The sequence below is a fragment of the Pseudonaja textilis genome, chromosome 1 (genome assembly GCF_049901715.1).
Source record: "Pseudonaja textilis isolate UNSWEBS1 chromosome 1, rPseTex1.2, whole genome shotgun sequence".
Lineage (NCBI taxonomy): Eukaryota > Metazoa > Chordata > Lepidosauria > Squamata > Elapidae > Pseudonaja > Pseudonaja textilis.
In genome coordinates, this window is record NC_141990.1 from 20,921,483 (window position 1) to 20,941,139 (window position 19,657).

Consider the following 19,657-nt stretch of genomic DNA (forward strand, 5'->3'; position numbering starts at 1 on the left):
GCAGCTCGCAGGCTGGATGCCTCATTCACCCCAGCTGTGAAAGGGGAAAAATATTGCAAAATGTCATGTGACGGCAACATGACACAGCAAGTTTGACACCATCTTTAGAGAAATCACTGCCTAATTCAATCATTACACTGCAGTCAACAAAGCCTAGTTAATCCTTTTTATAGGCCAAAGTAGAGACCAGATTTTTCTTTGCAATCTTCCCATTCTCACTTAAATCAGGGGCCACTGAAAAATAATGCCTTCTCCGCTATAGCTGAGCCCAGTATCAGCAAAATCAGTGCTACAATGCTATGAAAATTGGGGAATATGGTAAATGCTCTATTTAATATAGTAGTGAGCAAGGGTTGAGTAACCTAACCCTCAGTGGCAAGATGTCTCACTTTTGCCTACCCGAATATCCCAACGCATTATACCCACTGCCTGCCTCCCAAGCCCCTTTCCAGCACCTCAGCTGACACCCCAGTGCAGCATTTTGTCCATTAAACTAGAGCCTTTCAAGAAAAATGGCAAAAATGCATCTCATTCGCCAGGCTTTTAATTTCAAACTACTTTTTAACACCTTGATTTTAATTCAATTATTTTATATTTGTAATGCACCACCTTGAATGCATGTATAAAAAGATAATTATGCTTTTTCTGGCAATATGTGCCATATAATTTCATACCAATAATGCAGTGGAAACTATGGGTGACATGGTGGCCTACTGGAGAAGATGCTCACCAGCCACTTGGAAGGTTGAGTTCAATCCTAGGTAGTAGCCAATGTTTCTTTCCTAGGGCGAGAAGAAATGTCTGCTGCAAACTCCCATGTGGTATCAGGAAGGGCATCTGGCCAGTAAATGCTCAGCTCCATCTAAGAGATTGGACTGCCATTTGTCAGAAATGGTGTAGGGTCTCCCGCTTGGGCGGGGGGTTGGAGTAGATGATCTACAAGGTCCCTTCCAACTCTGATTATCTGTATCTAATCACCCTGGCTCTACCAGGAAGGGATTACAGGGTCATAAAAAGGGTGGGTTTTTTTTTATACAATGGGAACTATAGAAATTGATATAAACAATGAGTATTATTAAAATAACCACACTCAAGTCTGAAGAGATGGCAAAACTTTAATGGGTAGAAAGACAGTAACTTCAGATGCATTTGTTCAGTGCATGTAAAAAATAAATAGTAATTGGTTCTATAGAAGTGAAAGATCTCAATTTGTGAGTTGCCAAATTCCTGAAGGTAAACTTTTCTTCCTCCTATAATTTTTGAATTACACATTGGAAAAGGGGTGCTGTTAACATGAATTCAGGAAACCGTTGGTAGAGATTCCCCACTCAAGAGGTCTTCCAATTCAGCCTTTGAGAGATGACATTCCAGCTCGCATAATTTCATCAACCAAAAGAATGTTGCTAGCAATAACAGTGCTGGAGAAAACAGGAAGAGAAATTTCATTAGTCTTTATCATTCATTTAATAAAAGTATAGTCAGCCCTTTTTCTTGTATTCTTTAAGAAGGTTCATATGCCCAATTTCACTTCTGCTTTTTCTTCCCACATTAAAGGCAAAAAAAACCTGAAATATGAGACCCCATACCTAGTTACTAGCATTAAAATAGTCTGGAAAAACATACCAACTTATTTATACAAAAAGTATACTCAACCAGGTCTTAATTGTCAAGTAAATTCTATATGCAGCTATGGTCATTTTTTTAAATGATTAGCTATAAAATATTACCTAGAATGAAGCAACTGTTTTTTAACACTGTAATTATCCCAGATTCCAGCTGCTCCTGCTACCATTGGCTCACCTGAAAGATATAGGAGAAAGTTCATTAAAAACAATATCTTTTCCATAGTCTTTTGATAAGATTGCCAGGGTTGTTTTGTTTTATAAAGGATCCTCTGTGCAAACTGGTTTGGAAAACTAAAGACGTGCATAAATATTCTATCGAATTAAAAATGGTTTAAAAACTGGAAAGCAATTGTCTGTTTCCTTTGGGAGCAATTCTGCAACTTTCCCAGCCAGTTTCCAATAAGTCAATTGCGGAAATCAGATTCACTTCATAATAGTGTCATTCACTTAACATCCATATGATTCACTTAATGATTGTGGTAAGAAATTATTGGTTATTTGCTTAATGACTGTGATAAAAATGAGTCATAAAATTGGGTCCAGTCAACTTGCTTAATGACTACATCTCTTAGCAACATTAATTCCAGTCCCAATTGTGATTTAAGTTCAGGATCACATGTACAACAAATGTTTATAGCCTGCCCTTGCCTGGGTTATTGGGGATACAACCAAGCCTTCTTTACAATATTCAGATTTGTTTATGTAACTGCTAAATTGCCACAAATAAAAAGTACAACCATTAGCACCAGTTCACCTCAATGAATTCTAAATGAGAACATCATTGATAAAGGAGAATGCTTGCAGCTCAGGATTGAACTGTGGGGTCCTTGGTGCTCTCTGACCTGTTGTTTTCTTGCAGAAGTTTCATTATGCAAACTAGGTAACATCATCAGTGTCGATGTTAGTTTGCGTAATGAAACATCTGCAAGAAAACCAAGCTCAGACTGCACTAAGGATCTTCTGAGAACTTTGTTGGTTTAGTGGTACTGTTTTCTGGATAAAAGTTTGCAACTGAACTCAAGCTGAACTGAGTTTATAACTGTCATTTTCAAAAATCATCACCATCTGTTAGCTTAGTTTGTAAAAGAAAAAATTTGATGACCATAATATACCCAGCAGTTTGGAACTGTGAAGTAAGCCCATCAATCATGCTATTCCCAGCCACTGTTCTATACTCACCAGAATTTAGGTCCACCCCCACTAGTTGTCCCGACTCGGCATATTCTGCTTGAACTTTAACTAGTGTTTCTTGAGGATCATATCCAGCATTCTGAGCAAGTACCTGTAAGAATAAATATAGGGGAAAAAATAATTATCTTCTATTGTTCACTTTGTCAAAAATGAGCTATTTGGTATTTAGTGGAGATGTCCAATATGTACTTAGAACTGACTGACACCCCCTTTCATTTTAGTTCCAGCTGTATCTCTGCTGACAGCTGGAAAGTCTTGTCAATGGTAACTACAGAGCTCAAGAATGCTATAAGAGGTTTTTGTCCAGAAGCTTCCTACCTTAGGGATGATCAGCAATGCATCAGCAAATGCCTGAACTCCCAGCTGGCTTCTTCCTTTCACACTGGGCTTATGTTTCACAAGGGCATCAGCTATTGCCACCTCCAGGGCTCCAGCACCTGGAACTACACAACCTGGAAAATAAAAAATCATTTGTTAACAATCCTGCAACAAAATGCAGGACAGACACCCAAGGAAATAGTGTTTTAAAAGGGTAACCCTGATTCTTAAATATAAAGCTTTTGGGAGTTCTCAAGTCTTCTTAAAGAGTTTTAACTCTGGAAATCTTTCCAACTCAACACATGCTGTATGCCTGATGTTCGCACAATCATCTATGTGGTAAAGTCTTATTTTACCTTCATTCCCTCCTCTCACATTTATGTACCTTTAAAATATAGTTTTAAGTTGAAAGGCAGGACAATAGTAACTACTTATAATTATTTTTAAACTAGTTTTAAAATAATTAGTTTAAACTAATATAATTATTGAAACTAGTTTACCTGAGGTTTTAGTGCATTATTATGCTTCAGTTTAGGAAAGGAGAAGGGTTGGTTGTAATTGCCTTGGCAGTGTATTATTATATGTTCATTCAAGATGGCTTAGTTATATTAGCACAACCATTACTAGGAGCCAGAGCTGTTGTGGTATTTCTATTTTATGAGAGAATTTATAGTTTTGTTAACCATCACCACAATTTCAATTATATTGGTACATAGCCAAAACATACTGATCACAAACAATAAGTACTACTGGGCCTATCTAAATTTAGTAACACAAAAATATTCTGAAGCAAAAATGTTTAAAGAAGATTGTTCTTCCTTCTACAAGAAAACCTTGAAATATGAAGGATGCTAAACTTTAAAAATTTTAAAATATAATTTTCTGCAGATACAATTTTTCTTATTTGAGACCCATCTTATCATTCATGAAGTTTTAGATTCCACTGTATCCTCCAAAGTAAAATTAGTGAACCAACATATGCAACTGCAAGATGCTAAGATTGAAGACCAGAAAGATGCAGATTCCAATCCATATACAAAGTAGCTCTCCAGTCAGTCCAATCTGCCCCTAACCATTGGTTTTGTTGGAAAAAAATCAGAGAAGGGAGTTCTATGTGTGCCACTTTGAGCTCCTGGACCTCTTTTTGATAAAAAGGAATTTTCAAAGTGCTATTAACCAAATGTATTAATTGAAGTAATATTAAAATAAAACTTCATTTAATCAATTGGCTACCCTGAGGCTACTAAAATATGAAGTGCTTCTAACCAGGGGTGGGTTTCTACCGGTTCTGTCCACCTCCGTAGAACCGGTAGCTCTGAAAAGCAGCAGACATAGAACCGATTCTATGTCTGCTGATGTTTTTGCCCATCACCCACCCGGGCTCTTACCTGACCTTTATTTCCTGATTTTTTTCAACTTCAGCTGCTGTGCAAAGCACAGCTGCAGTTAAAAAAGCAGGAAAAAAGGGCTTTTTGAAAGGCTGCTTCTCTGCACGCAACATGCTGATGACGATTTACAGGTGCAGCTGGCAGCGTGCAGGGAAGCACATTGTAAATGATCGAACTTTGTAAATGACCGAACTGGTAGTTAACCCTGTCGGATCCCACCCCTGCTTCTAACCCAGACTCACCATCCTCAATGGCATTTTTGACAGCACGTAGTCCATCTCTTATAGCATCCTTGATCTGTGTCAGAGTGTGCTTATTCGGTCCCTTGATCAACAGAGTCACAGAACGAGGGTTTTCACACTTCTCAATAAAGGTATATTTCTCTTCACCCTGTGCAGAGAGAACAGTTCAGACTTGAACGATCATAAATGCTAAGTATGTGATATATATTGAATTTTCTACAGTTTTGAACAGTGCATTTATTATATTGTTACTATGTCTATTTTTATTTGTTTTTAAAAAGCTCGTAGCTTGTTCTACTTAGTAATAGCTAAGGATTCCAAGATTAAGTTATCGTATCACTCACCTCCCTCAAAGAGGAACTCTAATTCTATGAAACGTTCTTCCACCCATCCATCTACCCCAAGGGTCTTCAAACTTGGCAAGTTTAAGACTTGTGGACTTCAACTCCCAGAATTCCTGAGCTAACATGGCTAGAGGAGGAATTCTGGGAGTTGAAGTCCACAAGTCTTAAAGCTGTCAAGTTGGAAGACCCCTGATTTACCCACTTGGCTCATGAATAACATAACGCTATTGAAGTTAGGTATTCATTATAATGCTTGCCACAGAAATCAAACTGAAAAGAATTAAACACTTTAAAAATCAAACTCACCAAGGTATATTCATAGACAAGACCTGCATGTCCCAGGCAGTCAATGGAGAGGTCATCTACAGAATTCATAGCAACACCTCCACAGGCAAGGGTTAACCTGAACACAAAGAATAAATATGCTTGGATATTTCTGTTATAATCTGTTTTCATATACTGTTGTTTGCTTGATTTGGCTTGGTAAGTTGTGAACCAGCTGTGATTTATTCAGTAAACCAGCATTTAGGCTAGTGGCAATATCTGCTCTTTTTAAATGCAACCAAGAATGTTAAGTAGTCCCTTTGTTCTAATAACGGGATCAATGTGTGAATATCTTTATGTAATACTAACAATTCAAAGTGATTAAAGTGGTTAATTTATATCAGTATTCTAAATTTATTTTGAAGACATTCTAAAGAAAACATTGTTTATAGATTTCCAAATGTTTTCCAAACATCTAGGATTAGAATTATAACATAAGAGAAGATCATTTCTCACAAAAGTTTTGTGCATCACTTTTCTGATTTACAGCAAGATGCTGTATTAGGGACTAAACATTTTCAAAGGAAAACAAATAGCAGTGTCAGTCCAAGGCAGCCCCCAGGTTCTTGCAGAAACTGACCTCTCCATATTTCTTCGCTTTGCTCTACGCAGTGCTACTATCCCTTCTTTTGCAAGTGCATCCAGGGACAAAGGATCAATCCCCTGAAAATACAGAAGACCATGCAATAAGCAGATCTACTCAGGTTTAAATAAAGCTTATACTGAAAAATTAAATAAAGAAATGATGCAAGAATACCACGATTTAATGAACCACTAGGGTTCCTATTATAGCTAAATGTCTATTAATGATAAATTTATTATCAACTTTCAATTTCATTGTACACGTTGTACACTGACAATAAACGTTTTATTTGATTTGAACTTGTGACTTGCATAATAAAATGTCATCTGACTCCCAGAGACTCTGGATCATTTACAATAACACAAGTAACAAATGGCCCATTTCTGATAAAATGGACCAACAAAATCTGGATGCAAATTTTGTCCAATGCTAAATAGGAGGCACGTAAAACAATGTTTCATTCGATTTGGCCCATTTTTGTATTATAGACCCATTTCTTAGGCAACCATCTCAATCAATACCAAGCCCTCCGCCTACCTTTTGGTTGATGACAATAAAACCTTTATTTGAATCCCCAACAACTGAATTTTTCAATTCTATGATTTTATTCACTCTTTCTTCAATGAACTTTCTTTCTGCTTTAACAAGCTTTTCTCTTTCTTCTGCACTCTTATAAAAGAATCCAGAATTCACCTCTCTGGAAAAAAAATATACTGTCAGAATTTAAGTTATACAGGAAATATAAAAAGTAACCAAACTCTTGGGTCAAACTTAACTCCCAGTAAAAGACATTGACAAAACCCAGGCAGTTTTCTGGGAAACTATACAGAAATAGTTTCCCGTTGTCACCTTCCAGGATTTTTTCATCTCCTAAGTCTAATATATCCTCCAAGCATTATGTGGTGTCTCCCAATCAATTACTAACCAGATCTGGCCTGATTTGCTTTCTATCCCAGTAAACATATGTGAAGGTAGGGGCAGTCAGAAGCAATTGACACCCGAAATAGTGGATTTTAACCAAGAAGATCCTATGAACCAAATACCAAACTCCACAAATTTAGGATTAAACCAGCTCAGTTTGCAAGTCCCAATTAAAGCTGTAAGCCCTAAGGTATACATACGTTTTTTCATATTCTAGTGACACATTGCAAGTAAGGATGTAAGCATCTTCAAGCCTCTTCTTCATGTCAGGATGACGAGCGCCATGGTCCAGGACAAGTCCTCTTATTAGGCTGTAAAAGATATTTAAAATAGCCTTTTAAGAAGTTAGGTTCAGTTGTTTATCCCTTCTAGTCTTTAGCATTTCCTGCTAAAAATAGGACATTTAGGAACAACTTTGTTGTGTATCCTTTTCAGACCCGTGCATACTGCTTAAGGACAGCATGTCACTAGACAAATCTGAGGCAAGTTTTATTCTTGCATGGTGTCTGACTCCATTAGCCATTGCAAAAGCCAATGCAGAATTCACCCATGCCCTCGGTTCTAAATACTTCAAACTCTGACTTCACTCCCTTTAACAGTTCAGAATAAAAGATATTCTTTATTTATCAGATATTATAAAGCAGAAACAATATAGTAAATCTTCCACCCTAAGGCCCACACTTGAACAATAACTCCCACAATTCTCTGTCATGCTGGCACAGAATTCTACAAGATCCAATATCTGGAAAATGCCAATTTAGGAAAGGCTAAGAGAGCATGACGTGGGACAGTGATGATTCTGCCAGAAGGGAAATGCAAGACTGATACGTTTCAAGGCTTTGGGAACAGAGCCCATTTATCTTATACCTACGTTGTGTCTGTTTCAGATTTATGCTTCATCTCCATGATTTCAACCATATAAAGATCTATTGGCTCATTTGGTTTTCTGATTGCCAGAATCGAATCGACTACAGCCTTCAAAGAAAAGAAAACAAGCCACATCAAACAGGACTCCAGAATTTAGGGATCCACTTCACTTTAAATATGGGAATTATATAGAATTTAGTTCTGGACACAAATCCATGAGACTCACCTCAGTTAAGATGTCAGCAAGTTCAGCATGGACCTTTGTGCGGAGGGAAGTTCTAGCAACATCTAGGAGTATTTCCCTGTCCATTTCCTTTGCTACTTTGACCTGCTCCAGGATCTGAAGAGCTTTTTCTTTTGCAGCTTCAAATCCTTCTGTAACTAATCGGGGATGTAACCCCTAATACCAACACAAACATGGTTTTAAAAAATCATGCACACATATACAATTCCATACTCTGGTTACAGACAAAAATAAAGCGATCAGTTTCCATAAGCAATTACTTTTTATTATTAAAAAAATATCTCTAGACATACTTTAAACCCCTTGGAGCAGATCCTGAAACTGGCCAGTTGCTACGAGTTGAATGGCATATACATTTAATAAAATATTATGACATTATTAATGGTAAAGGTTGAGAGAAAAGAAAACAATGGAAAATCTGTCTACACAACAATAGATTTAATCAAGTGATTTCAAGGGAAACTGTTTTACTTTTTTAACTTTTCTAGATGATTGGAGGCTGTGCATGATTTTGTACTGTCCTTTTGAATACATGTAAAAGGAAAAACAGTCCTTTCAATGCAGAGGTAAAGTACAGTTTATTCTTGCACAGAATTATGCCAAAGAAACTATGGAGCTCATTTGGGTGTTCACTGTGCAACAAACTCAGAAATTTCTCATACTGTGGTCAAAACTCAATTATATATCATTCTTAATCTGAATAAACAAAAGTTCAGAGCCACAGGGGAAAATAATAATTTGTTAAACATGTTACAAAGATTGAAATGTTAGTCTAGTTTATGGATATTCACTCTGATTTAGCAAAATAGGGATGGTGCAACTAAAGAGTCTTTTTAAATAGCAACACCAATAATTTTTCACTCAGCTTTATTTGAATATGAAAGCAAATTGAAGATGTTCTCAAGTACACTACAAGCACATAACACTGTCACATACCTCTGAAATATAGAGATCTGCCTGTTTGAGCAGCTCACCAATTATAAGGACATTAGAAGTAGTCCCATCACCAGTGATGTCATCTTGTGCTGTTGCTACTTTGGCTATCAAGGAAGCTGTTGGATGTTGGATTTGCTGATGGATGCAAAGAGAACAAAAAGAGTATCATCAAAATGTCATTCCTTTGCTTAGTTACTCACAATCTCGTCTGGATTACTGCAATATGCTCTACATGGGGTTCTCCATGAAGAGCCTTCAAAAAATTCAAACTTTTGTTTTTATGCTTTATGATTTATACCACCCAGAGTGACTTTTTGAGATGGGTGGCCCCAGAAAGCAAATAAAAAGGTGCACAAGACAGCTGCCCAAGTAGTTAAGTAAAGGGTGGCAGATTTCCAATCAATATAAAACTACAATATTGTTATGTGAGTTGCATTGTTGCCAGTGTGCTTCTGGGTGCAATTCAAGGTGCTGATTATTGTATTTAAAACCCTTCATGGCTTGAGACCAAGCTAGCTAAGGAACTGTCCTCTCCCAGTCATTTCTAACTTTCCAATTTGATGGAGCAGGTTAGCTTGGGCATGTTATAGGGCCCGCTGGCCAGGGAATGTCATTTCTGCCTTAGCCTCTGCCCTCTGGGGAACATTCTCCTTTCATAGCTCAAGATGATCCCATACTTCACAAGGCCGTGAATAGTTGGGTTATGTATCTGGGGCCCCAAATGTGTTAAGGTGTTTCTTAACTATATTAAGACCCATGGCAATAATTCCACTCAACAACCATACATATTTACTTTTATGCTTTATGATGTATACCACCCATAGTCATTTATTGAGACGGGTGGCCATAGAAATCAAATTAAAGAATGAATACATTCCTCCTTTTACTATTGTGCTTTATTATCAATTTAATCACTTGAAGAAACAATCCACAGTAACACCAGCAATGTATATATTCTAATCTTTGAACCATAAAAGCAGAGAGAAGCTTATGCTTTGACCGACAGATCCTTCTAGACCAGGGGTGTCAAACTGGATTTCTTTGAGGCCCAGATCAGCACCGTAGTTCTCCTCCACAGGCCGGGGGGAGAAGAGATGGGACGGATGGCCCCCAGCCCCGTTTTCAGCCTGGACCGCTTCCTGCAGCACCTTGCAAAATGGAGCTGGTCCCTGCTATTTCCAGGCCAGCCCCGTGGGCCAGATTTAAACATTCTGGATCCAGCCAGCAGGCCTTGTGATACCCCTGTTCTAGACTATTGTTACACAATTGAAGTAAAATATAAAATCATCAATAACTTTGACACAACATTTTTAGTAAAAATTTTGGCCTGTATCATCAATAGTGTTCACCTAGTAAGATCTAGCAATGTGCTTCTTTACTGCATGTAAATAAAAGTTCGAGAAGGTATTGTATGAGTTGATATTTTAAAATTATATTTTGGGAAGGGAAGGGAAAGCTTACCATCTCATGAAGCAGGACATTGCCATCTTTGGTAAGCTTGATATCACCAGCACCAGACACAAGCCTATGGAAAACAGCAAGCAAAGCCCTCAATCCTAGTTCTTTTTCCAAGTGTTTTGGGCAAAAGGACCTGACAAATTTAATTCACTAATATCACTATTCTTACTGTGTACAAAGAATGATTCAATACTTTTGCAAAAAGAAGACATTTCAAAGCAAACTATGATTCTTTTTTTGGCTAATCATATATATAATTCAGGAAAGGCCTATTAATAAATATATATCTTACCCCAACCATATAATTTGAAATGAAGGATATCATTACAGGTAGGCCTCAACTTACAACAGTTCAGTTAATGACTATTCAAAGTTATGACAGTACTGAAAAAGTGACTTATGACTATTTTTCACATGTCCATTGCAGCAACCCCATGGTCATGTGATCAAAATTCAGATGCTTGGCAAATGACTCATATTTGAGTCTGCAGTGTCCCAGGGTCATGTTTTACGACCTTCTGACAAGCAAAGTCAATGGGGAAGCCAGATTCATTTAACAACTGGGTTTCTAATTTAACAACTGCAGTGTTTCACTTAACAATTGTGGCAAGAAAATGTCTCACCAAAAATGTCTCACTTAGCAACATAAATTTTGGAGTTAATTGTGGTAATAAGTCGAGGATTACCTGTATAAAAGACCCACATTGCCACCCCAATATGGAGAATCTTCTGATTGTTTGGCATGCCTGACTGACTTTTTCTTTAGAGAAAAAAGGAGACGGGGACTTAGCAAAAGTAGTTTGGGGCTTGGCCAATAAAATAATACAATCTGTGTGGAAAAAAAAAACCTATGTAAAAGAAATGTTAAGCGGGCACCATCACCACCAGGGCTCTTTTCTACTTTCAACTCTGGGACTGACTATTAATCAAGGGCAGAGGTCTCCAAACCTGGCAACTTTTAAGACTTGTGGACTTCAACTCCCAGAATTCTCCAGCCAGCTGGCTGGAGAATTCTGGGAGTTGAAGTCCACAAGTCTTAAAGTTGCCAAGTTTGGGGACCCCTGATCAAGGGAATATTCTTCTAATGCCATCTCCTCCTCCAGCCAGTTACAGCAACCAGATGCAGATGGCATAACAACTTCAGTACTTTAGAGTTGTGTAAGTGAGCTAATTTTGGGTACAATTATAAAACTATGACATTGCCTCAGACTAAGATCTGGCCAATCAAACCTGCCATGCTTTCATTCAGCTGACACCATGCACTGATCATTAAGCCAAGTACATGGTAACAGTGCTCCACCTGTGATAGTGGATGAGGAGAAGTTGCAATAACCCCACCCCCAAAGGTAAGACAATTATGTTCAATTAGCATGTTTTAAATTCTGACTTGTACAAAACAAATTGGCAGATGGGACAATATTATGCTCAAAGCATAAAAATTTAGAGTGCCAGTGGGGTTAAGGAGTTGGACTAGTAAGATACAGGTCCTAGTCCACCTTCAGCCACAGAAACTCAGGGGTGATTTTGAGCCACGGGATTTCTCTAAGCCCAACCCAATCTCATGGGTTGGCTACTGTGGGGACAAACAGGAGGAGGGATTGCACCTCGAACTCCAGTACAAAAGGCAGGATATAAATTGAAAAAAAAAAATTCCTAACTAATTGCGTAGATAAAATAAAGCCTTATTTGTAATCACTCTAAATCGACCGATGCAGAAAATATAAGTATTTTATACCGATCTGAAAGTACATCGTACCGCCCAATGCTTTTTAACCAATTACACGCCCTGTAAAGACATATTTGCTGTCGCTCTGCATGTATTTTTTTTAAAATAGATGCCACTACTGGTACTGCCTGATCCCTTCAATTTTTATAAAAGAAACTGTCATTGACAACCCTGTGGAAAGGCTAAGTACAAAAGAGCATATCGTTAAGTGGGTTCGGGGTTACTTTGCGCACGCATTCACCTCGCTGCTTCCGGCCTCGAGCGCCATGTGGGTGGGTGGGGCTAAGGCGTGGCCACGCCTCTCCCCAACCCTCAGCTCCCACAACGAGCTCCCCCCCCTTGCCCCCCCGCCCCCGCCTTACATTTTCATGGTTCCTTTGGGCCCGAGATTGGTCCTGAGCACATCCTGCAGGCCCCGCGCCGCGCTGATATTGACCGCCAAGGCTGCTTGAGCCCGCGCTACCTCAGCTTTGGGGTTGAGCGCCTTCACCGCCATCGCTCCCGGCTACTTCTGGAGGAGAAAAAGGGAAAGGAGCGAATGTGCGCACGCTCCCGCCTGACTCGACCCAGGTCTGACGAAACGAGGGGCGGGCCTAGCGACATCACAGCCTCCTTAATTCTAGAACAGTCCATATCAAGACCTAAGTACTTGGGGTGCTATTGGTCCTCTGAAAAACCGCCTTTCATTCCCATTGGTCAAATATCTGCGTCGTTCATGAGTCCACTGGGCTGCCTGATATAACGGCTAGGATGGCGGTTGGAGACGGTTGCTATGCAAATGGTGGTGGGCTTACGTGTCGAATATTCATAAAACTTTAAAATACTACTTTACAATCTGATTAAGTTATTTGTTTAAAAAAATTTTTTTGCTATCTGGATTGCTTAAAAGATATTTATAAATGCACACGCACCCCCACACATGAAAGTACTGTTAACATTATTCCCTTAAATCTCAGATTTTGGGATTCTCCCCTGAACTTTCAGGGACTGAGAAACAAAATCAAAAGAATGAATATAGGAGGGTCCTATATTTAAAATAACTCTACTCTTCCTATCATTTTGAAATCTGACCACTAATATAAAATCATTTTCAATGTTTCCCTAACAGTTTAATACATATACTTAGGCAGCATTAATTATGCCATATTCCACAGAACAAATAGAGAAGTCAAAAGTCCTAATATTTGGGTTTTGTTTTTAAAATTCTCTTGTGTTAGTTCTAATAAATACATACTCAACTTAGGGCCAAAGAAACAGGCTAGGGATGGCAATCCTAACATCCTTCCAATTGCATGGCAGTATTGCTTTATCAAATTGCCTAATCTTATGGTGGGTGTTGTGGCCTAGACTGTTAGTACAGGTAGTCCTCAACTTTCAGTGACCGTTCAAAGTTACAACAGCACCAAAAAAAGTGATTTATGACTATTTTTCACACAACCATTGCTCATCCCCAAGGTCACGTGATCAAAATTCAGATGCTTGGCAACTGGTTCATATTTATGATGATTGCTGTGTCCCAAGGTCATGTGATCCCCTTTTGCGACCTTCTGACAAGCAAAGTCAATGGGGAAACCAAATTCATTTTAACAACCGGGTCACTAACATCAACTGCGGTGACTCACTTAACAATGGCACTTAACAAATGTCTCACTTAACAACAGAAATTTTGGGCTCAACGGTGGTCATAAGTTGAGGACTACCGTACCTGTACTGGGTGATTTCAATCTTTCCTCCCTGAAATCAGAGGTAGCCTAGGGTTTCATGGCTGTCAAGGCAACCATGGTCCCACCCCCATCAGTGGCCTGACTAATATGAAAGACCATATTCACCTTGGAGCAGATGTGTTGTGATTTTCTTTGTGGGGAGGCTTTTACATCAGTTCATTTTTATGACATTTTATGACATTTTCTTGTGATCTTTAAGTTAACTAGACCTGCCAGGGAGGAGGGGCTTATTTTTTCCCAGATATCTGATGGACACAGCCAGTTTACCTAATGACATTTTTGCTTTTGATCAGGGCTCTTTTGGCTACCTTGTTGATCTCTGGAACACAGAAGTGCTAGGGCATTTGATAAGCTTAGCCCTGAGCAGCCTTTCCTTACCTGCCAATCCTATGTATCCCAGTGGTTTAGTGATGGCCTCTGGGAAATAAAATGGGTGAAGAGATGCCTGGAACAATACTTGAGATAAAACAAGAAGCAAATGTGACCAGATATGAGTTGAAGCTTGTGTTTCAGCTTGTTCTGTAGTGATAAAAAAAATGAAGCATAATTTCATCTCTGCTCTTACTACATCCATCAAATTACAGTGCATTGTTCAAAATGTCCCAGAAAGGATATGCTAGAAGATCCAGTGAGTATTAGTTGTCTGGTCAAGCATTTTACTGATAAAAATTATTCACATTCATTCTGAGTTGGAAGCCATATGAGCAGAATCTATAGAAATGACAGATTGTTTTGATCCTGTAGATTCTTAGGGAATGGATACAATCCTCTGCAAGTTTAATTCAGCCAGCTGTAGATCAGATCCTTGCCTGATCCTGTAGATTCTTAGGGAATGGATACAATCCTCTGCAAGTTTAATTCAGCCAGCTGTAGATCAGATCCTTGCCTGATCCTGTAGATTCTTAGGGAATGGATACAATCCTCTGCAATTTTAATTCAGCCAGCTGTAGATCAGATCCTTGCCCTACCTGGCTAATGATGCAGGATACAGTCAATGCTTCTTTGAGGAAATGGGAGGTGGTAGACTAGTGGTGGAATTCAAATTTTTTTACTACCAGTTCTGTAGCGTGGCTTGGCTTGGCGGGCGTGGCAGGGAGAAGGATACTGCAAAATCCCCATTCCTTCCCCACCCCACCCTATTAACTTGCTTTCCAGCTCCGTTCTCCCGTGCAAGGCAACAAAAGAAGACCCAGCTGATCAGCTGGGACTTGGGAGGCAGAGAATAGATGAGGCGGGGCCAGTCAGAGGTGGTGTTTGCCGGTTCTCCGAACTACTCAAATTTCTACTACCGGTTCTCCAGAACTGGTCAGACCCTGCTGAATACCACCTCTGCGGTAGAGGCTGGTGCATGGCTTCATCTGCTTCTCAGGAGGCCTGATTGAATAAAATTGGACAACTACTGTCCTCTAAGTCTTTCTTCCTGGGGAAATTTATTGACAAAATGATGGGGTTACAACTGTCAAGGGCTCTGGAGAATACAGATAATCTATATCCTTGGCAATTGGGTTCAGACCTGGTGATGGGAGAAAACAGCATTGGTTGGTCTGATGGCAGGACTTGAATGGAGTGAGGTCATTCTTGTCCTTCTAGATCACGGGTGTCAAACTCAATCGCGTCACAGGCTGGATCGTGACATATCGTGATGTTTTTTGCCTTTGCGGAATGTGTGGTTGACGTATCCAGCCTGTAGTAGCCAGTTTGATAGGCCTGCTCTAGATCTTTCAGCAGCTTTTGATAATAACAACTGCAGTATCTTTCTGGATTGCTTGTGAGGGTTGAAAAATAGGGGCATAGTATTGCAAATGAGACCAAATGTTGGTAATTGTGAGAATTTGCTCCAAGAACAGTTACAGAATTACAGAATATGTTCTTTATGGAATGTCTCGTGATTAAGTCTTGTGTCATATCTTGGAATTGGTAACTATAGGAAACTGTTGAGAAAAGTAACCCATCAGTTTGGGATGAAGTACTGTATCATCAATATGCAGTATTTATGTTCAATATGTATGTTTGTTACACAGCTCTATCCTGTGCCTATAGGGAGATTCAATAAAAGACATGACTTGATATCTGGAGGCTATCAGAGTTTGGATGTAAAAAATTAGGCTCAACCCAGACAAGATGGAAGGATTCCTGATTCAGAGACTTACTAATACTGGACTTGTTCAATCTTTGAGTCTTGATAGGACTGAGCTCCTGTGGAAACGGCAGTCCTGAAATCCAGCAGTCCACCTGGCCTTAGGTTCCCAATTTGAAGAGCAGGGGGAAACTATGGTCAGACTTTTGCATAGTTGTGACTTGTGTGCAAGTTACAGCTAGTTGCTAGAAGAAGATGCACCAAAGACAGTCGCTCATGACAATCCCTTAGTTAACCTACTGTGGAATCCTTGGAATAGTACCGGTCTGCAGCATGCCAGAAACTGGTCTGCTCAAACAAGCAAAGCCCTATCCACAGGATGCGGGCAACATGCAAAACCATACCCCTCTGGTCCACGGAAAAAACTCTCCCTAAATAACTCGTCCCTGGTGCCCAAAATGTTAGGACTACTGGTTTATAAAACTTTTAGAATTTCTTATGTATAGTGAATAATATATAGTGTAATTTCTTTTGAGAGTGTCACCCAGATTTTCCATTTTCCAGATGTTTGGAACTGCATTGGGCCCTCTTCATAGTGTGATGTGCTTTAAGAAGAATGGAAACAGGTAAATGAACCCTGCATTCTAGATTAATTTTCAATTTTTTTGTATACAATTATTTTTTAATAGTCTCTAGGAAGAAATATTCTTTTTGGTTCTTTTTTTTTAATTTCAGCATATATTTAGGTTTACCAGATAAATGCAAGAACAGCCTGAAGGTTGTCTACTGTTCTTATCTCCACATATCATGTTTCCCCCAAAATAAGATCCACCCTGAAAATAAGACCCAGCCTGATCTTTGGGGGCTGGGCCTCATATAAGCCCTACCCCCAAATAAGCCCGGGGGAAATGGGCATGGCCAGCACAAGAGGCGGCAAGCACTCAGAGGCCAGCAATATCCAGCAGCAGCCACAGCCGGCCCCTTGGTGCAGCGCAGATCACTCCAAGTGTGGAGGCAGAGGTGGGGGTGGAGACAGGCATTCCGGACGTGCTGCGTGGTTGCCTGGCTCATGAGAGGCTCACAGGAGATTTGTGTGGTGGCACCGGCACCAAGCAGAGGCAGAGGCATGGGGGGAAGGCAGACAATCCTGATGTTCTGTGTGGTCGCAGGCAAGCCAAGAGACAGTGGGATGGAGTGGGTGGCGTGTTGGGACCGCCTCCCTCCCTCCCCATGCCTCTGCCTGCTCTTGGCTCCACTGCACACTTTTTGCCTAGAGGGAGACTGGAAACTTTGTCTGCTTGCAAATGGGGCACTTTGAAATGGAGCAATTAATTCTGTTTCAAAGTGCCCCATTTGCAAGCAAGCAAAGCTTTCAGTCTCTGTCATTTCTCTGGGTGAAAAGTGTATCTGCCCTGGGAAGCCCTTTAAGCTGATGTGGCCACTGACAAACAGATAGTGGGAGGGAGTAAGCGGTCAGCTGCAAAATAAGACATCCCCCCAAAATAAGACCTAATAGGCCTTTTGGTCCAAAAATATATATAAGACCCAGTCTTATTTTCAGGGAAACAGGGTATAACATATGGTAGCATGTCTAAACTGGGTTTACATTTCATGCTGAGCTAGAATTTTCATACAGTAGTGATTTGCTGAGTTAAACTATTATTAATTGGTTGACATTTCACTCTAAACTGGTACATCCTTATGGATGGATATGTTAGAATGAAACTTTACATAGGATTAACACCCATCACCTATCTATCAAAATTAATCCAATTTTCTAGGGTCACACAATATACCCAATCACAATAGGATAGGGCAAAATAGGATTTTGGATCTAATTCCAAAAAGGTGCTTTAGAGAATATTGGGATACAAAGAAAGAGTCTGGTCTGTAGTTCCTTAAATCAGACACTGGGCTTAAGGATTTAAAATAGGTGCTATGTTTACATCTCCAAATCCCCCAAAGCATCCTTTTACCTTGAAATCTAGAGCATTTCATCATGTATCCCAGTTGCTGAATTCAAACATAGTGTACTTCAGGCTAGTTTTGGCTAGTTTGTGATGCAGTCTCTTCTATGAATACTACCAGAGAACAACTGAATTTAACTCTGAGTAGATATAATAAGTGGATTATTTAAACTGCACCAAAAGGAACATATTCCGGGACATACTTTCTCCCTATTCTATCAAATTCAGATAGGAAAAGCAGAATCTGTCAAGTTGCTTTTTCTCTAATTCAGAGGAAATATGCCCCCTTTTCAAAAGATGCAGGGACAATTATATGCTTGTAAACCCCTGGAAAAGAAGATAATACATTCTTTTCTGGTTTTGAATTCCTAGTCTGAAATCTGTCTGTATCTTGGTTACCATATTTATTTATACATGGAGCCTTTTATCTTCCTTGAACTGTATAGAATCAATCAGAAGAGGGCAGTGCATTCATACTAAATCCAAAAACTTGGCTTTGTTTTCTGGCTTGTAGAAAATGTAGACTATTCTCAAGTGAATGTTCATAAATCAATCCTCAGCTATTGGATTCTGAAACTGATTATCTGTCCTTTACCCTATGGCTGAGAGCAATTTCAGAGATGAGATGGGGAGAATGGTATTGGTTGGGAATACATTTTAGATACCACTCAGTTTAAACTTGCAGTACTACTTAAAATGATCTCTTCTTTTAATCCTACAAAAGAAAGGAAAGAGTTGAGCTTTGGGAGATCTAATAATGTATTTCCCACATTGTGTCCAAATCCAGGGTATAGCTGAATTTTGGAACAAGGTGAAATCTTTGAACTTGTGGTTTCAGCAATTAAAGAGTTATCAGTCTGTATAAAGTTCTACTTCTCTTTTACACAAGAAGTTCAATGGATGTCTTTGGGTCAGTAGCTCTCTCTCTCAACCCTAGGAAGAAAGCAGCAAGAGCAAACCACTTCTGAAATCTTGCCAAGAAAACTGCAGAGACTTGTTGCTAGGATTCAGGCTTGACTCAAAGGCATACACATACACACAACACTCCTTTGCAACTTCCTCCTCAGACCCTTCCACATAAAGACTTTTTCACAAGTTCAAAAGTAGATCTGATTAAAACTGACAATTGAGACAATTTATTTTTATTTGTTTTTTTTAAAATGTCAAATTCTACAGAGCTTGTGGGCAGGTTGTTTTCTATTAGAAGAACAAAGAATATAGAATATTAGGGTTGGAAGAGAACTTAGACCACCTGGTCAAGCAGGAGGCACTATTCTGGACAAATGGCTGTCCAGTCTCTTCTTGAAACCCGCTAGTAATGGAGAGCACCCACAACTGCAGGAGGCAGGCTGTTCCACTGATTAATTCTTCTCACTGTCAATAAATTTCTCCTTAGTTCTAGATTGGATCTCTCTTTAATGATCTTCTACCTATTACTACTTGTCCTGCCCTCAAATGCTTGGAGAACAGGTCAACTCTGTCTTCTCTTTGGCAACCCCTCATGTACTGGAAGATGCTATCTTATCACTCCAGCCCTTCTTTTGATTAGACCAGATATACTTAGTTGCCTCAATTGTTCATTGTATAGTTTAGCCTCTAGACCCCTTATGTTTGTTGCTTTTGTTCTTTCTAGAATCTCAACATCTGGAACTGGATGCTGTAATTCCAAGTGTGGTCTCATCAGTGCAATGTAAAGCAGTATTATTACTTCATTTGATCCTG

General features: G+C 39.4%; 1 protein-coding gene and 2 non-coding genes across 3 annotated transcripts; all 3 read right to left on the reverse strand.

Annotated features, from left to right (window-relative positions):
- Window positions 1–1,097: 1,097 nt before the first annotated feature.
- Window positions 1,098–12,700, reverse strand: CCT6A (chaperonin containing TCP1 subunit 6A). Its single transcript, XM_026708413.2, has 14 exons — window positions 12,530–12,700; window positions 10,445–10,508; window positions 8,984–9,118; window positions 8,030–8,203; window positions 7,808–7,911; window positions 7,137–7,247; window positions 6,553–6,712; window positions 6,013–6,095; window positions 5,415–5,511; window positions 4,765–4,912; window positions 3,135–3,268; window positions 2,805–2,907; window positions 1,728–1,800; window positions 1,098–1,418 (listed from the first exon to the last, which is right to left on the reverse strand). Exons 1-14 carry the CDS (start codon window positions 12,661–12,663, stop codon window positions 1,346–1,348), a joined length of 1,593 nt encoding a protein of 530 aa, XP_026564198.1. The 5' UTR covers window positions 12,664–12,700; the 3' UTR covers window positions 1,098–1,345.
- On the reverse strand, window positions 7,355–7,489 carry LOC113441636 (small nucleolar RNA SNORA15). Its single transcript, XR_003374875.1, has one exon. It is a non-coding gene; the product is annotated as a small nucleolar RNA SNORA15 (small nucleolar RNA).
- LOC113441637 (small nucleolar RNA SNORA22) lies at window positions 8,557–8,687 on the reverse strand. Its single transcript, XR_003374876.1, has one exon. It is a non-coding gene; the product is annotated as a small nucleolar RNA SNORA22 (small nucleolar RNA).
- Window positions 12,701–19,657: the final 6,957 nt, after the last annotated feature.